The following is a 27,546-nucleotide window of genomic DNA, read 5'->3' as shown; positions in this document are numbered from 1 at the left end:
ATCCTAACCCGAGTCTTAACCTCAGACCAAACCCTAATCCCAAACCTAAACCTCATCCCAAATCCTTATACTACCTTGAGCCTTAATCTTAACACAAATCCAAATCTAAGCATAACCCAAACCCTAATACTAACCTGAGCCTTAACCAGAACTCAAACCCTAATTTAAATTTAAACCCTAACCCAAACCTTAATACGGTTTAACCCTAAAGTAAACTTTAACCTCAGTCTAAACCTTAACCCAAAACCTAATCCAACCCAGAACCTTAACCCAAACTTAAATCCTAATTCAAACCTGAACCGTAATTTAAATTTAAACCCCAACTCTTAATCTGAACCCAAATTCTAATCTCACCCTTAACCTCAATCCAAGGCCTAATCCAAACCACACTCTAAACTAAACCCAAACCTAATTTGTAGAGTTTAACCAGACGATCAGTTTATTTTTATTATTAATTTTTATATGAACATCTGAAGACTCTCTATCAGAGACTCCAAATTAAAGTGGAACCGAGATTTTTTAGAATGATGCATCAGAACTAAGAACCATTTGGGAACCTTTATTTTCCAGGTGCAATCAAGAGTCTGAAGAACATCTCAACACTCTTCTGGAGGGTAAATCTGAGTGACTGAAGCCCCAGTAGGAAGAATACTGACATGAGATTATTATTATTGTTCAGTTATTTCCATTAAGCTCATAAATATTCAGTAACTTATGAATAATTCAGTAACTATGCAGAAACTAATGTGACTGGTTAGTCGCGACCATAGTGCGGAATGGGGGTCTGAACCATCCAATGGGTGCTTATAGTTTAAGGGGTGGACTGTAATGGTGCACGCTGGTCCAGAATTGATCTCGTCTGGAGAGCCGGCCTGTTATGTGCATCACACTCTCCTCCACAGATACCTACACGCACTCACACTCACACACACTCACACTTACACACACATCCGACAGCTGAATACATCCTCTTGTGGCTCGTTGTGTTGCTACAGTAAACTTCACAATACAGTAATAAATTAGCAACTCAATTTTTTTGTTTCAGCAGCCCTCTTTCCTTCCCGTTCCGCACATCATCTTCAGAAACACCCATATAAATAACCCTCCCTCTCTACAGCAAACGAGAAAGACGTAAAAGCAGGCATAATAATCAAACGGACCCTAAACAGACCGGAAAACTCATTAACAGTGATTTTGTGGCACAGCAGAAATCTGGAAGAACATTTCCTTCAGCTTTCAAGACCTTCTCCTCCCCCCATCTCAATTCCCTTTGTATTCCCGTCCCTTATCGATCCCCTCAGTCCACTGCAGGAGCTACTTTTTGGCGTCTCTCATCCGACAGGCCACGGCCGTGATGAGGGCGGCGCCCTTCCCGCTGCCGTCTTCCGACTGGACCAGTGAGACGTCGCACTGGGGAGCCAGATCCCTCAGCGTTTCCCTCATGATGGTGGAGAAACTGCAGAGAGAAAGATGAAGCTCAGACTCTGACTTTGCAAATGAGACTTTGTTAAGATTATTAAAAAAAAATGATAATTTATGAAAAAATGAAAAAAGCGCTCCAATATAAACAGCTACTCATTAGAGAAGATTGGACATAAGAATGGTAATTATCTGAGCAAAAAGTAATGAGAATATAATTGAAAAATAAAAAGTTCTGTCTTGATTGGTTCTCACTGCATCTTCCCAGAAGACTAAAAATAATAACGGGAAATGAAAAGTGACTGCTGCTGTACGGGAGACTGCACGAGCTCAAATGAGCTTATTACTGAACCTGATCCAGCCAATCAGACGATCTCTCTCTCGCTCTCTGATCTTTTTTTAAACGCTAAAAGTTTTCTTATGTAACTTGTGGTTGGTTGAGCATGTGGACTAAGTGTGTCCACTTTTAGGTGTGTCCCCATCGCATTTTGAAACGCTTGATTTTGTCCCCATCGCTTTTTGAAACGCTTGATTTTGTCCCCATCGCTTTCTGAAAAGCTTGATTTTGTCCCCATCGCTTTCTGAAAAGCTTGATTTTGTCCCCATCGCTTTCTGAAATGCTTGATTTTGTCCCCATCGCTTTCTGAAATGCTTGATTTTGTCCCCATCGCTTTCTGAAATGCTTGATTTTGTCCCCATCGCTTTCTGAAATGATTGATTTTGTCCCCATCGCTTTCTGAAATGCTTGATTTTGTCCCCATCACTTTCTGAAATGCTTGATTTTGTCCCCATCGCTTTCTGAAATGCTTGATTTTGTCCCCATCGCTTTCTGAAATGCTTGATTTTGTCCCCATCGCTTTCTGAAATGCTTGATTTTGTCCCCATCGCTTTCTGAAAAGCTTGATTTTGTCCCCATCGCATTTTGAAATGTCTGATTTTGTCCCCATCCCTTTCTGAAATGCTTGATTTTGTCCCCATCGCTTTCTGAAATGATTGATTTTGTCCCCATCCCTTTCTGAAATGATTGATTTTGTCCCCATCCCTTTCTGAAATGCCTGATTCTGTCCCCATCCCTTTCTGAAATGCCTGATTCTGTCCCCATCCCTTTCTGAAATGCCTGGTTTTGTCCCCATCCCTTTCTGAAATGCCTGGTTTTGTACCCACTGCATTTAAAATGTCTGATTTGTATCCAGGACATTTTTTATCACCATGTTCCCCCAAAAAATAGCTTTCTGAGCCAAAACAACCTTTACAGCATGTGAGTAGAGCGCAGTAAAAGTAAAGGTGCATAGATTTGTCACAATGCCTTCCGCATTTGACCCATCTGTGATAGTGAACACACACACACACACACACACACACACGTGAACTAGGGGCAGTGGGCACACACACATCCAGAGGGGTGGCCAGTCAACTCCAGTGTCCGAGGGCCATGCTCAAGGGCCCAACAGGGGCAGCTTGCCCAGCCCGGGTATCGAACCCGCAACCCTGTCATCAACAGCCTGGAGCTCTGACCGCTGAGACACCGCTGCCTCTTTATAGAGTAGAATAAAATAGTAGAAGTGATCAAATATTTGTCACATTTGAAACATTTTCATCTTCGCAAATTTGTTTCCTTACAGAACGTAAACATACGTTTATTTATTAAATATAAAATTATGGCCTGACGATTCTAGAGAAATATTAAGTTTAGTGCTAAACACTAAAGAAATCGATAATTTAATACATTACAAAATAAATAAATAAATGAATAATAATTTGTAACAAATCTGCCCAGTGCTCTGAACGCAAGTTTGTGTGCAGAACTGTGAAATTAAATGGGGTTATTATATTATATGATATTATATGATATTATATTATATGGGGATATTATATTTACAGCACGTTTCATTGTGAGCTGACTGTAGTGTGAAGTGTGGAGAGGATTCTGGGATTCTGAACTCGTGCGATGATGCAGTTAATTACAGGAAAGCTCACGTGGTTTCTGGTGTGTGGAACTTCCTGAGCTCTGAGAAATGTAAAAACTCTGATAAAGAGGCTAAAACGAGGACAGTTGGCGCTTCAGCGAAGTTGTGAAATGAGTCCCTGAAGCTTCGAGGACGTTTAGTAGCTCCCCCACAGATGAGCTGTGGAGCAGCTGCTGAGAGAGAAGGCGGGAGATTAAGGAGTCAGGAATTGACCCCGGAGTTGAGGGACACCTACTGTGGGTGCAGTTTGTACAGCGTGCCGTCCACTCCCACGGTGATGGCCAGCTGCTGGAGGTTGCGGTTCTGCCGGATTTTGTCGACCACCGCGGCGAGTCCGGCGCCACACAGCTGGGCCGCTCTGCGGGACACCACGCTGCACACCTCCTTCACCAGGATACTGTCCTCACATGTACTGCTGGTCAGGCCAAGGTGCTGCAGGATGGACCGCACCTGCCTCAGAGCCAACCGGTCACTGAGAGAGAGAGAGAGGGGGGGGGGGGGGGTTGAGAGAGAGAGAGAGAGGGGGGGGGGGTTGAGATAGAGATAGAGGGGGGGGGGGTTGAGATAGAGATAGAGACAGAGAGAGATAGAGATAGATAGAGATTGAGAGACAGAGAGAGAGAGAAATTGAGATAGAGAGATATATAGAGGGGGGAGAGAGAGACAGAGAGAGACAGAGAGAGACAGAGAGAGACAGAGAGAGACAGATAGATTGAGATAGAGATTGAGATTGAGAGAGAGAGAGAGAGAGTGAGAGAGAGATAGAGATGGGGAGAGGCAGAGAGAGAGAGAGAGATGGGGAGAGGCAGAGAGAGAGATAGAGATGGGGGAGAGAGAGAGGCAGAGGGAGAGAGAGAGAGAGGCAGAGAGAGAGAGTTTAATTGAACTGTGGAATATTAAAATACCCTGTTTCTGGGTGAAGGGGGGCAAGGCTGGGCTTAATTGCTTGTATGTAACAAAAAGAAACTGTAAGAAATTATTGACTGCGATTATTATGGTCTGTATCCATAGTAATGACTCTCCACTCAGTGCAGAAGGCCAAACACTCCATTCAGAGGTTTCTATTTTACTGATGAGAGACTGTGAGTCCATGTTCACTTATCAGAGAGCACAACAGTGGAAATCACACACGCGCACACACACACGCGCGCACACACACACGCGCACACACACACGCGCACACACACACGCGCACACACACACACACACACACACACACACACTCTTCTTCACTTTCCTGCTCTCAAGTGTTCCAATCCACAGCTCAGAATCCTTCCGAAACCATATCAGACACGCTGCTGACGGCGACTGAAGGAGCTTATTACCTTCCCAACAAACAGAACCTGAGCTTCTTTTCTGTTCAAAAATAAATAAATAATCCCAGAAGACACAGAGGATGTGACTGTTTTGGAACCCGATACTGTGATACAGTGTAGTAAACAAAACTCTTCACCTCAAATCAAATTTAATAACAACAACAAACACAGCAGCTGGGCTCTGAGTGGCCCACAGGTCTAATGCACTGCGGCTATGGCCCAAAGGGGGGGGTTGCGAGTTCGAATCCCGGGCCGTGCCACTCTGCCATCAGCAGCCGGAGTCGGGGAGAGCACAATTGGCAGTGCACTCTCCAGGTAGGTAGTTGGCGCTCCTACTGACCACCCCCGACCCCCGACCCCAAATCACTCTTAAAGCGATGATGGCGGCACTGCTGGTGTGGTGGAGCTGGGGACCCCAAGCTTTCCTTTGAGGGTGTCGGCTGCCCAGCGATGTTGCAACAGTGGCAGTTTAAGGCGTGGGCCGACTTCCTTAGCCTCCCAGTGTCGGGAGCATTGCCAGTGGAGGTAGGGGGGTGCTATAAACAGGTGGGTTAATTGGCAGAACCAAATTGGGAGAAAAAGGGGAGGGAAAATCATAATAATAATAATAATAATTATTATTATTATTATTATTATTATTAAAACATCCAGCATCTTTTAAAAGCCAGACAGACCATCTTAATCCAACTCTTGGAGATCCCATGCAGACCCTGCTTCAACATCACTTGATTATTCTCATAAAGCACGATTTAGCCTACATCAGTTTAGCCACGCCCATTACGTACGCCAAACGTAATAGGAACGCCTCAGCCCACCGTGGTTTATGAACATAGCTTGTTTATATAGAAAGAAAAGCTCGGTACTGTGCTTAGACCATTTTCTGGTACTTAATATCATAGAAAAGTCAAAACCCGACCCTTTTTAACAAGAAAATGATAAGAAATTAAAATTAATAATGGATGTTTTTGGCAAATAGCCACAAAAAACCCAAAACAAAATGTATATATGGATCTTTTTTTATAAGGCCTTTAAGTCTTTGGGTAATTGTATGTAACCCACCCTCCATGGTCACATTCAACTCCTAATGCGTCCCAACCTCATCACAACACACCTCGTGAATGTGTACGCACTGGCTCATGCTAAATTGTGCATCACTTCACTTTAGGGGCTTGTTGTCCTCCAGAAACAGTCTGGGGTCAGTTGTTCTGAACGTCTGTCGTGGGGTAACCGTGATTTATGCATTTCTATTAGGCCGTACAAGAAGCAAATCCCAGTAATTGATTACTGCAGTTGTGGAGAGACTCATTTGTTTGGTTTTGACAATGTAGAGAGTTAGACCCTGAGGGTCAATAAGGGGGGGGGGGGTTGGGTGCGTCCCAGGTGCATACCGGACTATTATTCTGTACTTTTATTCATAAAGAAAATAAAGCTGCCGGTTATGGTTTCTAGCTGGCGTTAGCATTAGCTACTGGCTATAGCAGGAGTTCTGAAAAACACACACACACACACACACACACACACACACACACACACACAGTCAATGTTCTTAGCCATTCTCTTGGAGGTGCATTAACTGCTGCTAGGCATACATAGACCAACCTAATCTGAAAATCATTTACACGTTTTAATCAACTGCACTTTCCAATTAAATGCTGCATGTTATTAATATTGATATATTGCTGTTCTGTACAAATTTAAAATCAGATAAACTTAGGCAAGATGCCCCTTAGCAGGATCTACAGGTTATCCAATAATTACAAAACTGCCAGCGGTTCCAACATAAACATTAATATCAGAATATTTAGGCCAGCTACCTCCTCTGGCGGGTGAGACATCGTGGCGCGGGTTATAGAGGTTAAATACAACACAGTGGCGCGTCAATGGCCCCGGGGACACCACTGTTATGACACTGGGTGGCACTCAATGTGAGACCAGTCCATTCAAGATACACCTTCACTACAGCGGCTCTAGAATATCCCACAAAGTTAGCAGGACTGTTCCCAGGATGCTGCCGCCAGATGATCACAGTCTCAGTCATTTCCGAATATTATGAACACCCCTGGTTTGGAATGAACTCAACCCGAGACTTTACGGGTGTCATGTGATGCTGTAGTAAAGGCATACAGAGAAAATATACTTTAACATACTTAAATATACTGAATAAACATACTGAATATATACTTTCACTAGTTAATTATCTACCAACAGACACATAAACCAGACAATTATCCATAAAAAACTTTCACTAGATAATCGTCTACCAAGACAACCAAGATAGACCAGATAATGATCTACCACACGCCAATTTGACCAGATAATGATCTACCCAAACGCCAATTTGACCGATAATGATCTACCACACGCCAATTTGACCAGATAATGATCTACCCAAACGCCAATTTGACCGATAATGATCTACCACACGCCAATTTGACCAGATAATGATCTACCACACGCCAATTTGACCAGATAATGATCTACCACACGCCAATTTGACCAGATAATGATCTACCACACGCCAATTTGACCAGATAATGATCTACCACACGCCAATTTGACCAGATAATGATCTACCACACGCCAATTTGACCAGATAATTATTTACCCACACGCCAATTTGACCAGATAATTATCTACCAAACGCCAATTTGACCAGACAACTGTCTACCAAATCAAAATTTGACCAGATAATGATCTACCCAAACGCCAGTTTGACCAGATAATGATCTACCACACGCCAATTTGACCAGATAATGATCTACCAAACGCCAATTTGACCAGATAATGATCTACCCCACGCCAATTTGACCAGATAATGATCTACCCCACGCCAATTTGACCAGATAATTATTTACCCAAACGCCAATTTGACCAGATAATGATCTACCACACGCCAATTTGACCAGATAATGATCTACCACACGCCAATATGACCAGATAATGATCTACCACACGCCAATTTGACCAGATAATGATCTACCAAACGCCAATTTGACCAGATAATGATCTACCACACGCCAATTTGACCAGATAATGATCTACCAAACGCCAATTTGACCAGATAATGATCTACCACACGCCAATTTGACCAGATAATGATCTACCACACGCCAATATGACCAGATAATTGTCTACCAAACGCCAATTTGACCAGATAATGATCTACCAAACGCCAATTTGACCAGATAATGATTTACCCAAACGCCAGTTTGACCAGATAATTATCTACCACGCGCCAGTTTGACCAGATAATGATCTACCACACGCCAATTTGACCAGATAATTATCTACCACACGCCAGTTTGACCAGATAATGATCTACCACACGCCAATTTGACCAGATAATGATCTACCAAACGCCAATTTGACCAGATAATGATCTACCCCACGCCAATTTGACCAGATAATGATCTACCCCACGCCAATTTGACCAGATAATTATTTACCCAAACGCCAATTTGACCAGATAATGATCTACCACACGCCAATTTGACCAGATAATGATCTACCACACGCCAATATGACCAGATAATTATCTACCACACGCCAATTTGACCAGATAATGATCTACCAAACGCCAATTTGACCAGATAATGATCTACCACACGCCAATTTGACCAGATAATGATCTACCACACGCCAGTTTGACCAGATGATGATCTACCACACGCCAATATGACCAGATAATTGTCTACCAAACGCCAATTTGACCAGATAATGATCTACCAAACGCCAATTTGACCAGATAATGATTTACCCAAACGCCAATTTGACCAGATAATTATCTACCACGCGCCAATTTGACCAGATAATGATCTACCACACGCCAATTTGACCAGATAATGATCTACCACGCGCCAATTTGACCAGATAATTATCTACCACGCGCCAATTTGACCAGATGATGATCTACCACGCGCCAGTTTGACCAGATGATGATCTACCACGCGCCAGTTTGACCAGATGATGATCTACCACGCGCCAGTTTGACCAGATGATGATCTACCACGCGCCAGTTTGACCAGATAATTATCTACCACGCGCCAATTTGATCAGATAATGATCTACCACGCGCCAATTTGACCAGATAATGATCTACCACGCGCCAATTTGACCAGATAATTATCTACCACGCGCCAATTTGACCAGATAATGATCTACCAAACGCCAGTTTGACCAGATGATGATCTACCACACGCCAATTTGACCAGATAATTATCTACCACGCGCCAATTTGACCAGATAATGATCTACCACACGCCAGTTTGACCAGATGATGATCTACCACGCGCCAATTTGACCAGATAATTATCTACCACGCGCCAATTTGATCAGATAATGATCTACCACGCGCCAGTTTGACCAGATAATGATCTACCACGCGCCAGTTTGACCAGATAATGATCTACCACACGCCAGTTTGACCAGATGATGATCTACCACACGCCAATTTGACCAGATAATTATCTACCACACGCCAGTTTGACCAGATAATGATCTACCACACGCCAGTTTGACCAGATGATGATCTACCACACGCCAGTTTGACCAGATGATGATCTACCACACGCCAATTTGACCAGATAATGATCTACCACGCGCCAATTTGATCAGATAATGATCTACCACACGCCAGTTTGACCAGATAATGATCTACCACACGCCAGTTTGACCAGATAATGATCTACCACACGCCAGTTTGACCAGATGATGATCTACCACACGCCAATTTGACCAGATAATTATCTACCACACGCCAATTTGACCAGATAATGATCTACCCAAATGCCAATTTGACCAGATAATTATCTACCACGCACCAATTTGACCAGATAATTGTCTACCAAACGCCAATTTGACCGATAATGATCTACCACACACCAATATGACCAGATAATTATCTACCACACACCAATATGACCAGATAATTATCTACCACACACCAATATGACCAGATAATGATCTACCACACGCCAATTTGACCAGATAATTATCTACCACACGCCAATTTGACCAGATAATTATCTACCACACCCCAATTTGACCAGATAATTATCTACCACACCCCAATTTGACCGATAATGATCTACCACACGCCAATATGACCAGATAATTGTCTACCAAACGCCAATTTGACCAGATAATTGTCTACCAAATGCCAATTTGACCAGATAATGATCTACCACACGCCAGTTTGACCAGATGATGATCTACCACACGCCAGTTTGACCAGATGATGATCTACCACACGCCAGTTTGACCAGATGATGATCTACCACACGCCAGTTTGACCAGATGATGATCTACCACACGCCAATTTGACCAGATAATTATCTACCACGCGCCAATTTGATCAGATAATGATCTACCACACGCCAATTTGACCAGATAATGATCTACCACGCGCCAATTTGACCAGATAATTATCTACCACGCGCCAATTTGACCAGATAATGATCTACCACGCGCCAATTTGACCAGATAATGATCTACCACGCGCCAGTTTGACCAGATAATGATCTACCACACGCCAGTTTGACCAGATGATGATCTACCACACGCCAATTTGACCAGATAATTATCTACCACACGCCAATTTGATCAGATAATGATCTACCACACGCCAGTTTGACCAGATAATGATCTACCACACGCCAGTTTGACCAGATGATGATCTACCACACGCCAATTTGACCAGATAATTATCTACCACGCGCCAATTTGACCAGATAATGATCTACCACACGCCAGTTTGACCAGATAATGATCTACCACACGCCAGTTTGACCAGATAATGATCTACCACACGCCAGTTTGACCAGATGATGATCTACCACACGCCAATTTGACCAGATAATGATCTACCACACGCCAGTTTGACCAGATAATGATCTACCACACGCCAGTTTGACCAGATGATGATCTACCACACGCCAGTTTGACCAGATGATGATCTACCACACGCCAATTTGACCAGATAATTATCTACCACGCGCCAATTTGATCAGATAATGATCTACCACACGCCAGTTTGACCAGATAATGATCTACCACACGCCAGTTTGACCAGATAATGATCTACCACACGCCAGTTTGACCAGATAATTATCTACCACACGCCAATTTGACCAGATAATGATCTACCCAAACGCCAATTTGACCAGATAATTATCTACCACACGCCAATTTGACCAGATAATTATCTACCACACGCCAGTTTGACCAGATAATTATCTACCCAAACGCCAATTTGACCAGATAATTATCTACCACACGCCAGTTTGACCAGATAATTATCTACCACACGCAAATTTGACCAGATAATTGTCTACCACACGCCAATTTGACCAGATAATTATCTACCACACGCCAGTTTGACCAGATAATTGTCTACCACACGCCAATATGACCAGATAATTATCTACCACACGCCAATTTGACCAGATAATGATCTACCCAAACTCCAATTTGACCAGATAATGATCTACCACACGCCAATTTGACCAGATAATGATCTACCACACGCCAATTTGACCAAATAATGATCTACCACACGCCAGTTTGACCAGATAATGATCTACCAAACGCCAATTTGACCAGATAATTGTCTACCACACGCCAGTTTGACCAGATAATTGTCTACCAAATGACAATTTGACCAGATAATTATTTACCCAAAAGAAAATTTCAACAGATAATTGTCTACCAAAAGACACTTTTATGAGAAACAATGACGATGATTTTTATTCCTAGAACACAAGTTTATTTCTTCGCTCTACATATTTTTATTTTTGAATCTTGTCTTAATTTCATCTTTTTCTTAATTTTCATCGTCTTTTTTAAAGCTCATGCTTTTTTATAGAATGTAATTAAACAGATATAAAAAGCATTTCACTGCGAGTTGTACTGTGTTTGACCTTGTATGTGACAAATAAGCTTTAATTTGATAGAAACTTCAAGACTTACGGACTTAAAGATGAGAACAATTAGATATCCTGACTAGATATCATTTTGCAGTTTTCTTAACTGGGGACCTCCCACATCCTCCCCAATGTTTGCTGAGAAACATCAGAGCAACCCTACTGCCTTTCTCCAAGTCCAATTACACTCTCTGATTTCCATCATGAAGCGACCTTTATCAATCTAATAAGTATTCCGAAGCTTCAGAGGCACGGGCTTAATGTGTGGAACACTCACAGGGACCTAAAGGCCAAACGCTGATGGTCGGAAAGCCATGCGGAAGCAAATAGCCCTGCATGCATGAAGTCAATTCACAAAGGAACCAACCAGTGGCTCTGATGACCAGCACTAAATATAGAAGCTGTAAATAGGACCTCAAAAGACCAAGCGCGTCACACGACAGGCCTGGAGACCGGAAGCGAGAATTATGCAAGCAGAGTTTATTGCAAGTTTATTCTAATAATGCATATTATATATATATATATGCATTATTAATGCGAAGGCACCTATATTGCACATGCGGGTGTCAGAACTGGACCTTGGAGCCATGGACCAAGTAGGCTTGGTCTAGTTTATTCAGCTTTTGTTGGAGTAACTGTCTACTGCTGTGGAAAGGCTTTCTACTAGATTCTGGAGGAATATTGCTGTGAGGATTTGATTGTATTTAGCATTACTGAGTGTTACTTCTGATAGTCTTATTCTATTGGCAGTACTTCTCTACAGGGACTAGATGAGCTGTGTGTGTGTGTGTGTGTGTGTGTGTGTATGTGTGCATTTGCACATCAGTGTCAGCAATGGCTGCAACTTAAAGTAGCTGGACGCATTCATTAGAAGGGGTGTCCACAAACATTTGGACATTTGGAGTGTAGTGAAAACTAACACACAGGGTGGTACAGAATCTCAGAGTGGTCCAGAAACCCACCTCTCAATCTGGGACAGGAACTTCGTCTCGAAGATCCCGCGGGTCTTGAGCCTCTCCGAGAGTTTTCCACGGAAGAGCAGACCCTTGGTCGTGAAGTCCAGCAGCACGTTCCTCACAATCTCCCCCAGATACATGCCACTGATCATCTTCTCAAACCTAACACACACACACACACACACACACACACACACACACACACAGAGAGAGAGAGAGAGAAAGGTCATTTCTTGAATGAATCCATTTACACAAAAGATTATTCTTCACTTATTTGGATCTTTGTGGTCATTTTGCCACCAAATCCTGCTGCAGATCTTTTGCGGTCACTCGAGGGTTTCCGGCCACCTCCTCTCTCTGCAGCGTCCAGGTAGTGCAGACAGTGTTGCTATAACTCTGAACTTGAGAACAGCGCTTCCCATGGCATCTTTAGTAGCATTCGGTGCCTTTGCAGTCTTTGAGCCTGTTCACACTCGGCTCACGCTGGGATTTGACTTGACTGCATAAAAGCCAGGTTTAAAACACCCGCTTCACCCCCAAAGACCCCCAATTGCCATCGGATTGAGACCAGGTCACTCAAACCACATCTAGAGGTGGTCAGAGCTGGATCTCAGGGACTCACCCACACTCCCTCCCTCCCTCTCCCTCACTCCCTCCCTCTCCCTCATTCTGGGGCCTCCCCCCTTACTACCTCACTCCGGGGCCTTCCCCCTCACTACCTCACTCCGGGCCTCCCCCCTCACTACCTCACTCCGGGCCTTCCCCCTCACTACCTCACTCCGGGCCTCCCCCCTCACTACCTCACTCCGGGCCTTCCCCCTCACTCACTTACTCTCTCTGGGGCCTTCCCCCTCACTACCTCTCTCCGGGCCTTCCCCCTCACTCCCTCACTCCGGGCCTTCCCCCTCACTCCCTCACTCCGGGCCTTCCCCCTCACTCCCTCACTCCGGGCCTTCCCCCTCACTACCTCACTCCGGGCCATCCCCCTCACTACTTCACTCCGGGCCTCCCCCTCATTACCTCTCTCCGGGTCTCCCCCTCACTACCCCACTCCGGGCCTCCCCCCTCACTACCTCACTCCGGGCCTTCCCCCTCACTACCCCACTCCGGGCCTATCCTTCATACCCCACTCTGGGCCTTCCCCCTCACTACCTCACTCCGGGCCTTCCTCCTCACTACCTCACTCCGGGCCTTCCTCCTCACTACCTCACTCCGGGCCTTCCCCCTCACTACCTCACTCCGGGCCTTCCCCCTCACTACCTCACTCTAGGCCTTCCCCCTCACTACCCCACTCTAGGCCTTCCCCCTCACTACCCCACTCCGGGCCTTCCCCCTCACTACCCCACTCCGGGCCTATCCTTCACTACCCTACTCCGGGCCTTCCCCCTCACTACCCCACTCCGGGCCTTCCCCCTCACTACCCCACTCCGGGCCTATCCTTCATACCCCACTCTGGGCCTTCCCCCTCACTACCTCACTCCGGGCCTTCCCCCTCACTACCTCACTCCGGGCCTTCCCCCTCACTACCTCACTCCGGGCCTTCCCCCTCACTACCTCACTCTAGGCCTTCCCCCTCACTACCCCACTCTAGGCCTTCCCCCTCACTACCCCACTCCGGGCCTTCCCCCTCACTACCCCACTCCGGGCCTATCCTTCACTACCCTACTCCGGGCCTATCCTTCACTACCCTACTCCGGGCCTTCCCCCTCACTACCCCACTCCGGGCCTATCCTTCATACCCCACTCTGGGCCTTCCCCCTCACTACCTCACTCTAGGCCTTCCCCCTCACTACCCCACTCTAGGCCTTCCCCCTCACTACCCCACTCCGGGCCTTCCCCCTCACTACCCCACTCCGGGCCTTCCCCCTCACTACCCCACTCCGGGCCTATCCTTCACTACCTCACTCCGGGCCTATCCCTCACTACCCCACTCTGGGCCTTCCCCCTCACTACCCCACTCCGGGCCTATCCTTCACTACCCTACTCCGGGCCTATCCCCCTCACTCAGGGTCCTCACTGAATGTGGAGAATATTTAAATCAGGCTTGTTTGATTGGTTTATCACGATTCTGCTAATAATAATCTGCAGTGTATAGAAATGTGCAACACTGATTTGACTGGAAAACCCAATAGCAGAACACAGTTGGCGTGTTTTCCGTGTTATTTGACGCGCGACAGGTCTGATCAGTTGCGACGCCGGCTGTGAACACAGAGAGGCGCTTCAGCAGCGTGACGCTGGTGTCAGCCTCACCTCTGTTTGCCGGGGTTAGCTGAGCGTTCGTCCACAGCTGTGTCGAACTCCGTGCAAAAGTCGTCCAGCTCCCCGAGGTCTCCGAACGCTCCCCACTCCATGTTCACACACATCAGGCCCTCCTCGCCCTCCACCAGCTCCACGTTCTCCATCTCCTCCATGTAGCAGGTGTTCGTGCCCGTACCTGCAGGGCACAGACAGAGAGAGTCATCAACATTAGGAAAATATACAAATGCACACACACTCAATATGGACAAAAGTATTGGGACACCCGCTCATTCCTGGTTTCTGAAATCAAGAGTTTTAAACTAAAGCAGTTGATCCAGGGAAGAAGACTTTGGAGATTTTGGAGGAGAATTGCTGTGAGGATTTGACTGCACTCAGTAACAAGAGTGTTAGTAAGGTCGGGATGTTGGAGGTCACCTCATCATCCCCAACTCATCCCAAAAAGTATTGGATGGAACATCATCCGTCATTTCAGAGAACACAGGCATGGTGCAAATTTGTTCATAGGTTTATCTGCTCCAGGGAGTCCTAATCTTTTGGCAGAACGTCTCTACAGGGACTAGATAAGATTTGCACATCTGTGGTAACAATAAGTGCACAGAAGGGGTGTCCACAAACATTTGGACATATTATATCAACACATTTATATAAAAACAAATGAATGCACCTGAGGAATGAAACAGGGGTTTTGAAAACAAACGCACAAGAGTGTGCTCTCACACACACACACACACACACACACACACACACACACACACAAAAACAAACAAACAAACAAACAGTTTATCATGTCCACACACTTCTTGAATGGTTCTGACCTTGGAGGTCCTGGAGTCATATATTTTGTCTGTCTCTGTCTCTGTGTGTATATGTGTGTGTGTGTCTGTCAAGATGACGGTCAGTCACACTCACCCACAATGAGTCCCACTTCACAGCGCGGATCCTCATAACCACAAGTCATCATCGTCCCAACCGTGTCATTCACCACCGCCACAACGTCCAGATCAAACTCCTGACCAGAGAGAGAGTGAGAGAGAGAGAGAGAGAGAGAGAGAGAGAGAGAGAGAGAGAATGTGAGAGAGTAAGAGAGTAAGAGAGAGAGAGAGGGGAGAGTAAAAGAGAGAAAAAATAAAGAAACAGAGAAAAAAGTAAAAAAGAAAATTAAATATAAAAACAATGAAAAGATAAAAAAAGAAGTTTGAAAGTGAAAGAGAAAAAAACAAATAATTATTTAAAAAATAGAAAAAGAAAAAAAGAAACGAATAAAGAAAAATAAAATATATAGAAAACATTAACGAGAAACAATAGAAAGTAAAAAAATAAAAAACAGGAAAAAGGAAAGAAAAAAAGGAGGAAAAAATGGAAATAGAGAGGAAAAGAGCGAGAGAGAGAGAGAGAGAGAGAGAGAGAATAAGGAAGAGAGAGAGAGAGAGAGAGAGAGAGAGAGAGAGAGAGAGAGAGAGATGGGCAGAAAACACAGTACAGGTACAGCAGTGAGAAACAGCGGGACAGAAACAAACAAAAACAAACAAAAAAAGAAAATGAAAGAAAAAACAAAGGAAAACTAAAACCAGAGGAATCAGCTGAGCTGCGCTGAAGCCTGAACCCACCGCTAGTATAAACACCGCTAATTAGCCTAGCAGCAGGGCGGCAGGAGCGCCAGCGGTCTCAAAAAGCCCGGCGTTTCGCATTATGCTGTTGACGTCAGCGGCTTTAGTGCGCTCATGCTCACACACACACACACACACACACACACACACACACACACGTGCGAGTGTTTTGCTGGTAGGCGGTTCTGTGGTTCAGTACTAGAGTCTGAACGATATATTCGTCTCACAGGCTTAAACATTAAGACTTAATTTGCATTTTCATTTGTAGAAAACGTCCAGGATGTTCGTATGGAAGCTCATTTCTTCTAGAACGAACCGCACCAGAGTTTAGAAGCGGACCTGCTCAGGCGATTCTGGCCTGCTTGTCCGAGGCGCACCAGGGCTGGAAAGGCAGCGTTCACACGTCCTCTGCTGAAGCACACTAACCGAGCCATCGTAGAAACACACCCGTACTCCTGTTTATTACGCTGTTTTCCTACGATTTTATTTTACAGAGCTGTAATACACTGAATCGTTAGGGTCCAGGGTCATCGGGTCGCCAGGGTCCGGCCAGGGTCCTGCCAGCGCCTTACACAGCCCTGACCAGTTGGGCCACTTTAGGAAATGGTTAGTAATCAGACTGACATGAAGCCATTTTCAGAGGGTTCATTTCAGCAGCTTTAGCATGAAGACACACACACACACACACACACACACACACACACACCTCCATGCGATGAATGGCATCTTTTAAGAGTGCCGCGACATCCTCGCCTTCACAGCCTGTAGCCTTGAAGCCTTTTGTCCACTTCAGCAGAATGCCCTGCAATACAGAGGAGGAGGGGCTACGATGAGCACAACAACAGATAATCACACCCTTTCTGTGTGTGTGTGTGTGTGTGTGTGTGCGTGTTTTCCTCCTGTGTGACAAAACACATGTATCTGGTAAACCTTGCCTTGGTCAGAAACGTCCATTTCTCCCTCTTACCTGCAAAACCAGTTACCATAAAGCAGCTAAGAGGACCTTTAGTAATTCTAGCCTGTTGAATTCTGGGAAATCAGACTTTTTTTTAAGTATTTTTATTGTTGTGTGATGTAGAAATATTAAGTGTGTAACTCTATGTAGTTCAACAAGCCAATTTACCACCCTGTTATTTCACCTGAGAAAAAGAAAATACATCAATAATAAAACCAGCCACCAGGGGGCCCCCAAGGGCACCAAGATATCATGATAAAAATAAATAAATAAATAAATAACATAATAATAATAATATATAATAACATAATAATAACAATAAAATAGCATTGAATAATATAATGAAACGGTATTGCACAGCCTAGGGAATGATGAAGTGTCCGGTGCTGAGGTGGTGGTATGGATGGGCCCCAAATGAAAATCTGCTTAGGGCCCCATAAAGGCTTGGGCTGGCCCCCCCAAGTGCAATTATCCCCGAGTCGTACCGGATGGTGCCGCTGTCCTCTCAGAGCGAGGTGTCGTTGTGTCGTTAGCAAGATGAGGATTAGCTTTTAGCCTTAACCGGTTAGCTTTTTTAGCCTAGCCCCCAAGGAGCGGACGGTGGTGAGAGGAGACGGTACGAGATGCTAGCACTGGCTAGCAATAGCTTTTAGCCAAGTGTGGATCGAACCTTGGCTCTGTGGTGGTCATTTCTGCCCCAGCCAAGTTTGCGCTCCCCTTCTGTGGACACTGGTACTGGGAAAGCTGCGGTCAGGAGGTCAGGTACCCGTAACAACCCGTAGCTGCTCTCCAGTATCAACACCACCATATTCTGCTGAACTTTCCCCAGCTCTGACTAGAGCGTTCTCTGGTGGGCGGGGTTTATGTAAATGATGGGGGGGGGGGGGGGGTGAACAATCAGGACTGTGATGTAACAGTTCTGGTGTTTTGGAATTGGCCTGTTTTACAGCTCCGTTTCGGTGGTTCTGAGTTTGAAAATCTTGAAACAGACAACTTGGTGTATATACACGATTTGGACAAAAGTATTTGGACACCTGCTCAATCATTGTTTCTTCTGAAATCAAGGATATTAAAAAAAAAAAAAAAAAAAAGATCTGTCTCTACTGTTCAGGGAAGACGGCTTTCTACTAGATTTTGGAGGAGCATTGCATTGCTGTGAGGATTTGATTGTATTCAGCGACAAGAATGGTAGTGAGATCAGGATGCTGGATGATGATGGTGATGATGATCACCACCACCCCATCTCATCATCCCCAACTCATCCCAAAAGTACTGGATGGAGCTGAACCACCACCATCATTCCAGAGAACACAGTTCCTCCACTGCTCCACAGCTCCTCACTGCTGGGGGGCTTTACACCCCTCTATAGCCTCCCCTGGAATTATTAGGCATTGTGCCAATAGCTTAGTCAGTACCTCTCGACAGGGACTAGACAGGCTGTGTCTGTGTCGGCAACACGTGCAACTTAAAGTAGCTGAATGCATTCATTAAAAGGGTGTCCATAAAAATGTGGACGTACACGTAGTGCATTTAATCCGCTGAAATGAAAGACCCAGCTCTTAACGGTTGCCCTGGTGCTACAGCTTTGAGCATATTTGAGCTTCGTGGCCATTGTTGATATAAGGAGCAGCTTTTATCTAAACAATGAACAACAGTTTTCTTCTCCAAACTATTCTTTTAGGAAGAAAAGAAAGCACAGATTGGCCAAAACGAGGGTCCAAATGAGCTGCCTTTGAGCTGCTTCTTCAGCTTTGCTGGCATTTTTTCCCCACAAAGAAACCCAAATCTAAACAGCTCAATATTGAACAGATCGTCCGAGGAAATGTGCCTGATGTTAATGAGGTATTTTGAGATATATTTGAGGGTTTTTTTTTTCCACTGCCATGCATCCCTCACAAAACACCTGCTTGGGCGGCTTGGGCGATGCTGAATTTCTCACTTTGGCCACACAAAGGCATGGAGTTGTATTCAGTACATACGACGCCTCGAACAATCAAATCTCATCAGAAAGAGCTGTGATACAGCTGCATCGTGTGAGACGGTGTGTGTGTGTGTGTGTGTGGGGGGGCTCTCTGCTTTCTGCCCGACGCTACTCATCTTTTCTTTGAGACACTTCATAAAAACATGGAGTCCTCTATTCCCCAGACAGCGAGCGGTGCTGAAATGAAGAGCCAATTTCATTTTCAGCAGCACCGGGGCACAGAACAGCATACGTTTGGCCACCCCTTACACACACACACACACACACACACACACACACACACACACACACATATATATATATATATATAAACGCCACACAGAGTGCTGTGTGCCAATGCTAACAACCAGAAGAAGGTGGTGAGTTGAAAAAGTGGGTGCACGCTGACCCAGCTACTACTACTAGTACAACTATGCTCTGGGGTTGTGCTTATAATTTGCACCTGAGAGGCGTTATATCAGGGATGCTGTGAATTTAATGAGGTCATTTATTTATAAAATAATATTATGCAATATGCAGGTCTCCCAAAACTGCTCACAACCATTCAGCTTGGCAGCCATCCTTCAGGCAGAACCAGTGGCTGGACCAACAACTCCATCCAGGTCTCTGCAGAAGAAAAGGTACCAGGGAGGTCGCAGTGGGTATAAACAGTCGGGATGGGGGTGTGCACAGTCAGGACTGTGATGTAACAGTTATGGAGATTTATAATCGGCCTGTTTTACAGCTCTGTTTCTCTGGTTCTCGAAACGTGTATATATACACACACGATTTGGACAAAAGTATTTGGACACCTGCTCATTCATTGTTTCTTCTAAAATCAAGGGGATCAAAAAGAGTTTCTCTGTCTCTACTGTCCAGGGAAGACTGCTTTCTACTAGATTTTGGAGGAGCATTGCATTGCTGTGAGGATTTGATTGTATTCAATGACAAGAACAGTAGTGAGGTCAGGATGCTGGATGATGATGACGATGATGATGATGATGATGACCACCTCACCTCATCACCCCCAACTCATCTCAAAAGCACTGGATGGAGCTCCACCACCACCATCATCATTCCAGAGAGCACAGTTCCTCCACTGCTCCACAGCTCAATGCTGGGGGGGCTTTATACCCCTCTATAGCCCATCCCGCAGTACTTCTCCTTTTAACCCTATGCCAGCACATCAGCTCAGAATTGAAACAATGACTGACTGCGGTATCAGTCCCTAATTGGAGCCGTTTATTTCTATTGGGTGAATCGTTTTAGGTCTCGTCTCTCAGAAGTTCGGCATTTCTGCAGAACTAAACCTACAGAGCAAATCGGCATAAAATTGTCCTCTTTACTACCTGGTTGCAAATCCCCGGCAATCAATGACCGTCTGAAATTGAACTGACCAAGCTCTGACCGTCTTCCCTGCTGATGCTCTGCCAGGGCTGAAATTGTGGTTCCTGATTGTTTCAACAACAGCAACAACAACAGAGGCTCTGCTGATTTGTCTTTTCAGTTTTAAGTGAAATGCTGCTCAGAGGAGTTCGTGGAAGGTGATTTAGTTGTCCGTTCAAAAACAACAAACCTTTCGGCCCTCTGGAAGGAGAGAAAAAAGAAAAAAGGTCATAGCCTTTAATGTTCTGGGGCATTGCCCTTTTAGCGACTGGCCAAAGCATGTAGTTGGGTCAGCAGTTCAGGTACTTCTGAGCTCACCCTGCTGCTGCAGTCTGCAATCAGGTTAAATAAACAACAGACAGTTGTTTATTTAACACACACACCCACCCAACACACACCCAACCATCCACAGACACATTCGCCTATTCAGCTGTACACCCATCTATCCATCTACCCATTCTTCTGTACACACTTCCCACACACCTACACACCCACCCAATTACCTATCCAGCTGTACACACACCCATCCAACCACCCACCCATCCACCTACACACCCACCAACCCATCTGCCTATACACCCACCCACCCATCCGCCTATCCAGCTGTACACCCACCTATCCATCTACCCATCCATCTGTACACATTTCCCACCCACCTACCCATCCACCCATTCGCCTATTCACCCATCTATCCATCTTCCCATCCTTCTGTACACACACCCACCCATTCACCTATCCAGCAGTACACCAATCTATCCATCTACCCATTCTTCTGTACACACTTCCCACACACACACACACCCACCCATGCAGCTGCAGAGAAACACAGCCACCCACCTACACCCATCCATCCATTCATCCTCTGGCCCGCCTCTTTCTAGTCTCAGTTCCATCTCTATAGAAGGGTGATCCAGCTCAATCCTCGACAAGACAACTGATTCCTCAGGAAAGAGTGATCCAGTCAGTCAATAAAGACAACTCTCCTGGTTTCTATAGTCAATAAAAAAGGAGCGACCCGGTTCCTTCATTAAAAGTGAAGTAGCTTAGCGATAAAAACGAGGAATCCAGTTCAGCTGAGCTCTAAACTATGAGGTTAAACTTGAGGTTTATTAACAGAACCACTTTAATTACTGTTCCAAAGCCATTCTGCTGTGATCGTCTCCTTAAGGCAGACCCAGAAGCTTGTCCTTGATCTGTTTAACGGCTGAACGCAGTTTTCATTTCTGGTTGATTGAATTCTATGAAATATCCTATAGATGTGCACAGAAGGCCTTTATTCACTACCAACATACCAACATAACCAGCACATCATGAAATCCAACTGGATTCCAATGCGTTTTGTTCTGCGACCTTAATTCCAGCAACTTATCAGCATGTGTATCGTGACAACGGAGGACTTTCTATCATCTGTCTGAAGGGCAGTGGCTGCAACATCTGCAGTGACTTCTGGTATAACATACAGACACATTCATCAGTTTGTGTGTGTGTGTGTGTGTGTGTGTGTGTGTGTGTGTGTGTAAAATAAATACCTGTGCATTGTGTGCTTCATACTGACCTGGTCCAGCTTGGTCTGATGGCAAGGGAAGGAGAATGTGAAGCCCAGCGGCAGCGACGCCCCCTTCATTCCCATGTACTCCAGAAAGTCCGCAATGCAGTGGACAATGTGGTCAAACAGCTAGAAGAGAGAAAAAAAACACATGTTTAGAAACACACACACACACACACACACACACACACACACACACACACACACACACAAAGCACAAAGCACAAAGCACAAAGCACAAATCATATAGTTACAGACGGTCACATTGATGTACACACACACACACACACCACCTACACACCTACAACCCACAACACTCCCCTGACATTCAGAGCTTGCAGACCGTCTTTATCATAAAGGTCTTATATAAACTCTGAAGACAGTGCATGCATCTTCCAGTCTTTAATAAATACAATTCATTTAATAAAACCGTAATTTATTAATTAGCTAAATCGTTTTCTGATTGGACGCCTGGTTTCTGCATAACAGGAGTTAATAGATCTGATCAAAATGTAAATTTATTTAAATGTAATCATGTTTAATCATGTCACCCAACCAAGGACAAGCGGTACCTTTGCAACCACCTGAAATACCACAATGATCACCTTGCAACACTACAGCGCTTAACATGAAATCCACTTCGGAACACCATAGCAACCACTTGAGACACCATAGCAACCACCTGAAATATCATAATCTCTTTTTAACACCATACCACCCATCACGAAAACATCATAGCTACCACCTAAAACATCACAATCTCTTTGCTACACTTCAGCAAACTCATGCAACCATATAGGAACACCATATCAACCACATAGTGATCATCTTGCAACACTACAGCACCAATCATGAAATCCAAAACACCATAGCAGCCACATGGAACAACATAGCAACCACTTAGCAACATCATAGCCACTATCTGAAATACTATAATGATCAGCTTCCAACACTATAGATCCATCATGCAACCACATAGGAGCACCATAGCAACCTGAAATGTCATAGTGATCACCTTGCAACACTACAGCACCAATCATGAAATCCAAAACACCATAGCAGCCACATGAAACACCATAGCAACATCATAGCCACTATCTGAAATACTATAATGATCAGCTTCCAACACTATAGCACCCATCACGGAACCACCTAGGAACACCATAGCAACCACCTATCAACCACTAAGCAAAATCATGGCAACCACTACACATCATCATAGCAACCACCTAAAATATCATAATCTCTTTTTAACACCATACCACCATCACGAAAACATTTAGCAAAACCATAGCAACCACCTGACACACCATAACAACAACAACGTAGCAACATCATAGCTACCACCTAAAACATCACAATCTCTTTGCTACACTACAGCAAACTCATGCAACCACATAGGAACACCATAGCAACCTGAAATGTCATAGTGATCACCTTGCAACACTACAGCACCCATCATGAAATCCAAAAAAACATAGCAGCCACATGAAACAGCATAGCAACCACTGAGTTAGAGTATGTCAGATGGTTGCTATGATCAACTTCCAACACTATAGCACCCATCACTTAGGAACACCATAGCAACCACCCAGGATACCATAGGAACCACCTATCAACCACTAAGCAAAACCATGTCAAGCACTACACAACATCATAGCAACCACCTAAAACACTAGAACTATCAACTTTCAACACTACAGCACCCATCATGCAACCACTTAGGTGGTTGCTATGGTATTCTGGGTGGTTGCTGTGGTGTTCCTATCAACCACTAAGCAAAACCATGTCAAGTACTACACAACCTTATAGCAACCACCTGAAATACCATAACATATACCTTGCAACATTATAGCACCCATTATGCAACCACTCAGAAACAACACAGCAACCAAACAGGATACCATAGCAACCACCTATCAACCACTAAGCAAAATCATGGCAACCACTACACAACATCATAGCAACCAACTGAAATACCATAACATATACCTTGCAACATTATAGCACCCATCATGCAAACACTCAGAAACACCACAGCAACCACCCAGGATACCATAGCAACCACCTATCAACCACTAAGCAAAATCATGGCAACCACTACACAACATCATAGCAACCAACTGAAATACCATAACATATACCTTGCACATTATAGCACCTACCAAGCAACCCTTTAAGGACACCATAGAAATCACCTGCAACACCATAGCAACGATGCAGCAACTGCCTGGCAGCTGCACAACTATTAGTATCTAGCTTGCTGTGCCGGTTGGTCCGGTTTCGACCAGAGGACGCCAAGCTCTCCTTTTCGAGTCAGATCTAATCTTCAGACAGATTAGAAAGGAAGGGAGGCTGACTAACGGTGCAGACCCGCAGACTCCTAAACCTGGCCTGTCTAATTACATGAGAGGGTTAAACTGCTGATATTTCTCGCTGTGCAAGCTTTTAAAACCCTAACAGCAAGGCTTTCAGTCTGCGTGTTTAATAAATAATAATATTTAATAGAGTCATTTGCTTGCGGAAGGTTGCTTTTTTATATTACACCAAGAATTCATGATGAACAGACCAATAGAAATGCTCCAAAAAAATGAAATGGAGAAATACTTGGAATATATGAAGCTATAGAAGCTTTATAAGCACCAAATACTAAAAGCTAGCTGGTGACACTGAGCCGTTAGTCTGTAATAAGCTGCCCAACGACTACAGATAAAAAAAAAAAGAAGAGCTGATTAGCTAACAGGGGCAGTGGTGGCTCAGCGGTTAGAGCGCCGGCATATCGATAACAGGGTTGTGGGTTCGATTCCCGGGCTCGGCAAGCTGCCACTGTTGGGCCCTTGAAGGCCCTTTACCCTCTCTGCTCCCCGGGCGCTGGAGTTGGCTGCCCACCGCTCTGGGTGTGTGTGTGTACTCACTGCCCCTAACATGTGTGTGTGTGTGAGTGTGTGTGTGTTCACTACCAGATGGGTTAAATGCGGAGGACACATTTCGCTGTACAGTGACAAATACGTGCACCTTTACCTTTAACATTTACGAGACTGAGACTAATGAATGTGGACGCCCCCCAAACAAATAAATAAATAAACAAACAAAAATCTTGTTTCCTCCAGGACACACACTAGCTTCTAGCTTGTTGAGCCATTTCGGTCCTCTGGTTTGCTCACTTCCAGATCCAGATCTCTGTAAATCTGCTTTCTGACAACCGTTGTGCTGAATCAGCATCTCGGTAAACAAGACACCAACCAGAGCAGCTTGTGGATTTCCAATTTCCATCATTTCTCAGCGTCTGCAGGTGAAAAAAAAGCTCACACTGGATCAGTGGGATTACTCTCAGATCTATCGCTCTGTGATGAGCATAATTAAAAGTCTGGGGTGTGTGTGTGTGTGTGTTGGGGGGGGGGGGGGGTGGGGGGGGTGTGCCTGAGCGCTTTGTAAGAACCGACCCGACTCATGCGTGAAGAGGCGAGTCTGTGGCTGAGCGTCTCTACGTCAGCACTTCACACCCCGAGGCCCGGGCGCGAGTGTAATTTCACCACGAGTGGCTCCCCCTGAGCCGGAGCAGGTGGTTAAGTTACCCTCTCGCCGCTCTCGCGCTCTCCAGAGGACGGCTGCAGGTTAATTGTAAAAGACGACGCTACCACCTCGTTTCCAGTGAAGAGTCGGCGCTGCTTTATGCGAGCACACACTAATGGATTTTCAAGAGGCGATCGAGAGGTGGGAAAGCACTTTGAGGACTTTGATTTACTGCAGAAATGCTCAACCAGGCTGAGCTTCTAGAGGCTTACGGTTTACCCACCTCCGATTCTCCGTCTGCGCCTCTCCACCCAACTCCGAGAACTTTCTAGTTGAACCTTCTAGCTGGATCTGAATTAATGTAATGCTAATGCTAATACACACCCCAATCACAGCACACCCACCCACCCACTATAACCCACGGAAAGTGACCCGATGGCAGTGTTGTAAAGGAGTCTGGGGGGCCTGAATGTCCTCAGTGACCCCACTCTGAGCAAAACCTGCCCATGAGAGCGCGAGGCTGACCGTACCTCTTCTCCAGTGCCCTGCATGAGGTCCTGGGAGATGGTGTAGATCTTGTTGTGCATCTCCACGCTGCGCCGCTTCCCGCTGCGCACTCGGACCAGCAGCACCCGGAAGTTTGTTCCGCCCAGGTCCAGCGCCAGGAAGTCTCCTCGCTCTGTAGGACAGGTCCGAATGCACAGAGAGGTTTTAATACGCACCATGGAAACGCTTACGTGTAAATAGCCAACAGAGGGCGCTCTAATAAAGCCCCTATTTCAGTGGTGCACACTTGCTAGAAGTGTTGCTCCACTGAATTGAACCTGCCATCAAAAACATCATTTTATAAATGATATAAACTATTGTTTATATTTATTAACACTATAGATTTACTTATTTGGGAGAGAGTATGTACGGGTTGGGTAATTGGAAGTCCAAATTGGGGAGAAAATAGGTGAAAAATTACTAAATTAAATATATATATAAATTAATTTTTAAAAAATGTATGTTTTCACTCAAAAACATCATTGTTGAGTATAAATGAATATCTGATAAATATAATAAGTAAAGATAAATATTTACTTTTTTTTTTAGACCAACAGACAAGTCATTTCGGTTGCCAAATAATCAGTGATCTCTAATGACCTTATATGTAAGGTAACATTTTTTAACAAAAAATTGAAGAAAAAAAAAAAGAAAAAAAAAGCTCTACATAGAGCCTTTAATTGTTATTTATAAAAAAGAAATAAATAAACAAACAAACACCTCTGCATTGAAACGAGGGCTGGGAAATGAGCTAATAATGTATCATATTGTGAATATTTTTGTAATCGTGATTCACAATATGCTTTTCTAACAAATGGAAGATCCTGTCTCGTTTCAATACAGAACTACTGGAAGAAGAGCAGCAGATTTTAATCTGGATATTAATCACTGCACTCAGTCTGGGAGAGGATTTAAGCAGCAGTTTGTTTGACTCTGGCGCTACTGATGCGCTGTGTCTCGTGATAAATACTGTGATCATGAAACGTCTTTAAATTACTGTGATGTCATATTTTGATTATATCGCCCCGCCCCAACTGAGACACTGTGATAATGCGATGCAAAAATGTGACCATGTGTCACCAATCAACATCCCACCCCAGCACCTTCACACCATGAGCCACACTCCTCCTGCCTCCCAGCTCCCACCGGCCTCATTAGATTCTGCACTGGAGAACACGGGATAAGGTCACGACAAG

At 44.8% G+C, this 27,546-nt stretch overlaps 1 protein-coding gene across 1 annotated transcript in view; it reads right to left on the bottom strand.

The window, feature by feature from the left end:
- Positions 1 to 539: 539 nt before the first annotated feature.
- Positions 540 to 27,546, bottom strand: part of hk2 (hexokinase 2) — a 76,852-nt gene continuing 49,845 nt past the window's right edge. Inside the window, exons 11-18 of the mRNA XM_072665288.1 lie at positions 26,335 to 26,483; positions 22,301 to 22,420; positions 17,151 to 17,246; positions 15,747 to 15,846; positions 14,829 to 15,012; positions 12,585 to 12,740; positions 3,622 to 3,858; positions 540 to 1,456 (exon numbers count right to left, since the gene is read on the bottom strand). Coding sequence (XP_072521389.1) covers positions 1,315 to 1,456; positions 3,622 to 3,858; positions 12,585 to 12,740; positions 14,829 to 15,012; positions 15,747 to 15,846; positions 17,151 to 17,246; positions 22,301 to 22,420; positions 26,335 to 26,483 — 1,184 coding nt within the window. The 3' untranslated portion in view covers positions 540 to 1,314. The remainder of the gene's footprint in view (positions 1,457 to 3,621; positions 3,859 to 12,584; positions 12,741 to 14,828; positions 15,013 to 15,746; positions 15,847 to 17,150; positions 17,247 to 22,300; positions 22,421 to 26,334; positions 26,484 to 27,546) is intronic.

Source organism: Salminus brasiliensis, chromosome 20 (genome assembly GCF_030463535.1).
Source record: "Salminus brasiliensis chromosome 20, fSalBra1.hap2, whole genome shotgun sequence".
Lineage (NCBI taxonomy): Eukaryota > Metazoa > Chordata > Actinopteri > Characiformes > Bryconidae > Salminus > Salminus brasiliensis.
This window is presented reverse-complemented; position numbering and strand designations above follow the sequence as displayed.